At 51.8% G+C, this 5760-nt stretch overlaps 1 protein-coding gene across 1 annotated transcript; it reads left to right on the top strand.

Moving 5' to 3' along the window:
- The first annotated feature begins 3021 nt into the window (after positions 1 to 3021).
- Positions 3022 to 5760, top strand: LOC118777591 (uncharacterized protein K02A2.6-like). Its single transcript, XM_036528687.1, has one exon. It carries the CDS (start codon positions 3022 to 3024, stop codon positions 5758 to 5760), a length of 2739 nt encoding a protein of 912 aa, XP_036384580.1.

Below are 5760 nucleotides of genomic sequence, written 5' to 3'. Positions count from 1 at the left end.
GTCGAGGTGGCCCCCTCACAGCTGACTTTCCTGCAGTGAGTAGCATGTATCCAGGCATCTCTCTCAGCCACCCAGACAGCCGTCAGGGTCGTCAGCAACACCTGGTATGGCCCCAGCCACGTCAGCAACCCAGCCAAATTCAAACCACCATTAAGTACACTACAATACTGTACCATCTTGTCATCCAGTCCAGTCTGCGTTTACCTGTTCTGGGAAAAAGGGGTATTTATCATGCGCATCGGTCTTCCTGTAGGAACTTCATGTAGCACTAACCCAGTGATCCGATGGGGCTGCCCACGCATGCACACCAGTGCTAAAGGCAACACTTAAATCAGTCCAGTTTCTGCCATCAGCTGAGTAAGTTTTAATTTTCAAAGTTTAGTTTTGCCTGCTCCACTGTACATCCACTGGCCAGGTGGGAAGCACAGTGGGCTTTCAAATCAATTTAAAGGCTTTCAGAAAGGCTCTGTATGACTGTATTTACAAAATGCAAGCTATTGTCACTTATCAACTTTGTGGGCAGGCCCCATCTGGGTATGATTTCTCTCATCAGTGCTTTAGCCACAGACTAAGCTGTAGCTCTTTTACATGGAAAACACTCTGCCCGCTTAGAAAACATGTCTACTATCACCAAACAATAATGGTTACCCTGGCATGGTGTCACCTCAATAAAGTCCATCATTAAATGTTCAAAAGGCCCCTCAGGTCTTAGATGAACCAACAAAGGTACAAAAATGCCCTTTCCCACATTGTTAGTCACACATATCATACATCATAAGGAGAAATTTTCAGCATATTTTAAAAACCCTGATGCATACCAATGCATATTTACAATATTATACACAAACCCCCCTTTTAACACATGGTCCTGATCATGCCTAAACCTAGCAAGGAAAGAAAACGCAGCGCACGGCAAAACAGGTTTGCCTTTTGGGCCAAAATTTATGGCCCTCATCTCAGATGCAGTCCTTTCATCTCAAGGTCTTATCTCGTTCCTCGGCTGCCGTCTGCAAAACGGAAACATCATTAAGAGAAAAGGGGTTAAGCGGTTCAGGAAAAGACACCATCTGTGGGGAGGCTGGAGTGGTTGCGGCCACTTTTGCAGCTTCAACTGCTATTGCATTACCTAGGGAAACAGAATCAGTATTTAACATGTAAGCTTAACATTTTAAAATAGGAACAGCTTTAGGTAGTAAAATAACATCCAATAAGTTCAGCACAAGTGTGTGGTGCGCAATAGGTTTGCCAGAGGAAGTAAGAAACCCCTCTGATGCCATAGAGTTCCAAAATCATAAACACCAAATGCATACTTAGTCAGTGAAAATATAGTAACTTAATCTTTGGCTATGTGGCAGGCTCTTGTCAGTGCAAATAGTTCAGTTTCCTAAGTCAACAGATAAGAGGAAAGTTTAGCACTTTCTAGCACAGTGTGTTCGGTGCAGACAGAACAAGCCACCAAAGCGATCCCGCTCACCGGACAGCCCTGAGCAGAGCCGTCCACAAACATGTCAAGATCCGAGTTAAGTAGAGGAACATCAGAAAGGTCAGGACATGATTTACAAAGCACATCAACCTGTTATGTTCGCCATTGCCATGGCAATGCAGTGTTCTCTGGTTTACGTATGACGTTGCACGCAATGTCAGTCAGGTTTGTTAGTTGTGTGAGTGATTAAATGGAGGACACTCCAACTTGAACTCTCTGTGCCCGAGTCGTTCTTTACATAACATTTGGCGACGAGGATGGCTGACTACTCTCTGCCACCACCTCCTCCTTTCCTTGCCCTACCTGGGGAACCACCCGTGCCGTGGTTGCAGTGGTTTGCTGCCTTCGAAACCTATCTTCTAGCTGCAGGCTTGGACAATGTTACGGACGGGAGAAAACGTGCGCTGCTGCTGCACTGTCTCGGAACAGAGGGTCAGCGAGTCTTCGGAACTTTCGCGAAATCCACCAAATACGACGAGGCTGCGAAACAGCTCAGAGACCACTTCGCGGCCCCGCAGAGTGCCCTTCTCCGTCGCGTAATGTTCTGGCGCAGACACCAACGGTCTGGTGAGTCTGTCTCCCAATATGTGGCTGATCTACGAGGCTTAGCTAGTTCGTGCAAGTTTAAGTCACTGCAAGACGAAATGATACGTGACCAACTCATTTTACAGACGAACTGTGATAAAATTAGAGACAAACTGCTTTTGGAGAATGACGACTTGACACTGGCTCAGGCGGTGAAAATAGCGCTACAAGTTGAATCTGCTCTCCAATGCGCGGCAAATCTGTCAGTGTCCGCCCCATCACCGTCAGCAACAGCAGACGAATTACAGCTCCAAACTTCCTCTGCCAAGCAAACTGCCAGTTCAGATTGTGTGCAAGTAGCTTCACAACCACGCGAGCGCCCCAGACAGCCATGTGGTAACTGTGGTTCCCTCTCACACAATTCTAGAGCACAAGCTTGTCCTGCACGGGGGAAGACCTGCGCCAACTGTGGGAAGCTTAACCATTTTCACAAAGTTTGTAGATCTGCTCCAACCAGAGTCAATCAGCAACATCCACTTGCCCCCGCAACAATTATCCACAATGTCCGTTCAGGTGTTTCATTTAAAACCTGTTCACTTATGGTTGATGGTGTCACACTGCCCCTCCTCCTTGACACAGGAGCCACTGTATCACTTTTGAACTGGTCAACCTGGAAAAGGTTCTTCTCTCATAAGCCACTGGATCCAGCCTCCACCACGCTGCATGGCTATGGGAATTCTAAAATCGACATTGTCGGTTCTGTCAGACTTCCAGTGTGCTATGGGGACAAGACCCTGCCACTATTCACATTCCACGTATCCCGCCATGGTGCCAACTTACTTGGTCTAGACCTTTTCAGTGGCCTCGGATTCACTCTGCTCGACACAACAGGCTCAGAGATTCACACTGTCGCCTCCACATGGCAGGAACAATGGCCTGGCCTGTTCGGTGGGTTGGGCTGTCTCACTGCTTTTGCTCACCAACCCATGGTAGACCGTAATGTCACACCAGTGATGCAACCACTCCGTCGCTCCCCGCTAGCCCTACGCGATGACATCACAGCTGAGCTGCAGCGTCTGCTAGATGAGGACATAATTGAGCAGGTGAATGCCTCACCATGGATATCTAATTTAGTCGTGGCAAAGAAAAAGAGTGGGGGTCTGCGCATCTGTGTAGACCTGAGGTCCGTGAACAGGGCCATAATACCCGACTGCTACCCCTTGCCAACAACTGAGGAGCTCACCGCCCAGTTTTATGGGTCTACAGTCTTTTCCAAACTGGACCTGTGCCAGGGCTACCTCCAGGTGCCTTTACACCCAGATAGCCGCAACCTGACTGCGTTCATTACGCATAAAGGGGTTTTTCGCTACAAACGCATGGCTTTTGGCCTTAGTTCAGCTCCAAGCTGTTTTCAGAAAATAATGGCCTCCATCCTGGCTGGGATTTCAGGCGTGGCTGTATTTTTGGATGACATAGTAGTCCATGGCTCCACCACCGCGGTGCATGATGAACGGCTCCAGAGAGTTTTCGCAGCATTATCCAAACACCACCTCACACTTAACGGAGGAAAGTGTGTCTTCGGGGCCTCGTCTATCGAGTATGTGGGGTTCCGCCTCTCTGCTGAGGGCATAAGCCCGCTCCTCTCTAACACAGAGGCCATCCAGCAAGTCCCAGAACCCACGTCACCAGCTCAGATTGCTTCTTTCCTGGGAATGACGGCGTACTATCTCAGGTTTGTGCCGCAGTACTCCGAGACGACTGCGCCGCTGCGCAGACTATTGAAACACAATGAGCCCTGGGTCTGGACACCAGCTTGTTCTGATGCCGTGCAACGCCTGAAGATGCAGCTCACAACACCACCGGTCCTGGCACATTTCGACCTAGCCAGCCCCACTCTGGTCACATGCGACGCCTCAGCCATAGCCATTGGTGCTGTGCTGTCCCAGGTCCAGGGAGGTACAGAAAGGCCTGTCGCTTTCGCCTCCCGAGCCCTCACCCCTACAGAACAACGCTACTCTGTGGGGGAACGAGAAGCGCTGGCGTGCCTGTGGGCCTGTGAGCGCTGGCACATGTATTTGTATGGCCGCGAATTCACACTGAGGACTGATCATCAGGCACTCACTGCCCTTCTGGCCACATCAGGCACTGGCCACAGGCCACTACGGTTGCACCGTTGGGCTGACCGCTTACTGCAATACAACTACCGCCTGCAGTTTACGCCCGGACGTGACAACGTGGTAGCAGACCTGCTGTCCCGGTCAGTCCCCGCCCCGCCCACATCTCAGGTCTTAGTCCCTGGCCGCGAGCAAGCAGAAAATGACATCATACAGCTGCTCCATACACCACTCCAGGAAACTGTGTCGCTGCGTGAGCTGCAGGATGCCTCAGCAGCCGACCCTGTCCTTTCCTCAGTATCAACATACATCAGGCAAGGCTGGCCAAAAACGGTGCCGGATGAGCTAACACCCTACTTCAGGATCCGGGAGCAGCTTGCATGCTGGAATGACACCTGTGTTGCCAGGGGGCTCTGTACTGTGGTCCCAAGTTCCCTGCGTGCGCGTGTCCTTGCTATGGCGCACGAGGGCCACTTGGGCATAGTCAGGCTCAAACAACGATGTCGGGACACAGTGTGGTGGCCTGGGATCGACAGGGACATTGAGACCCTGGTCAAGGACTGCACCGCCTGTCTCCTCAGTGGCAAGACCAGGGCCCCAGCCCCACCGCCACCCATGCAACCTTTGACCTGGCCGTCCAAACCCTGGGAGCATCTACAGCTCGATGTCTGTGGTGAGCTGCATGGCGTGCCACACCATCAGCGTTTTCTGGTTGTGATCTACGACCTTCACTCTAAGTGGCCAGAGGTGACACCAGCCGGCTCAGTGACAGCCAAAGTGCTAATTGACATTCTGGACTCTTTATTTGCCCGTTGGGGTTTGCCCAAGAAAATCACCACTGATAATGGGCCTCAAATGGTTTCATGTGAACTGACCTCCTACCTGAAAGAGAAAGGGATTCACCATATCCGCACAGCTTTCTATAACCCCTCTGCCAACGGGGGGGTGGAACGGCTGAATCAGTCTCTGAAGAACGGAATCAGGGCTCACCTTGCTCAAGGGTGCACATTCAGCGCCAGCCTACTGCAGACATTGTTACATTATCGTGCCACCCCACATGCCACGACTGGAGTCTCTCCCGCTTCCCTCATGCTGGGACGAGAGCTCCAGTTGCCTCTGGATAGACTTCGCCCTGCCCTGGCCCAGACTCCAGCTCACCCGATCCAAGAAAAGGTGGATGCACGTCAGTACCAGATGAAGACTCGGTTTGACGGGAGACAGCGAGCTCGGTCTCCTACCATCGCAGTCCACGACTGGGTCAGGATTCGCCGACCACTACGCGAGAATAAATTGCAGTCTTTCTGGTCACATCCTGTCCAGGTCAGCCAACGACTCGACCCGGCTACTTACAAGCTTACAGATGGCACCCGCTGGCATTCCAGCCGCCTGCGCAGGGTCCAGGCTCCTGTTGGGCTTAGTGAAAGTATGGCCCCTGTAACAGCCACATCAGCCCCACAGGATGGCCCCTGGACAGATCCCAGCACAAACCCGGATGGCCCCACACCTCCAGTCCAGCCTGGAGCCATAGCCCCTGAACTCACGACCCCTGAGCCTGCCACTGAACCAGAGGGTCGTCCAGCTCGGGCGCATGCGCGGCCTGGACGCTTCAATGACTTTGAGGCAGTCTTTCACACTTAG

This window comes from Megalops cyprinoides, chromosome 5, assembly GCF_013368585.1.
Source record: "Megalops cyprinoides isolate fMegCyp1 chromosome 5, fMegCyp1.pri, whole genome shotgun sequence".
Classification (NCBI taxonomy): Eukaryota; Metazoa; Chordata; class Actinopteri; order Elopiformes; family Megalopidae; genus Megalops; species Megalops cyprinoides.
The sequence above is the reverse complement of the archived record's forward strand: the minus strand, read 5'-3'. Positions and strand labels throughout refer to the sequence as shown.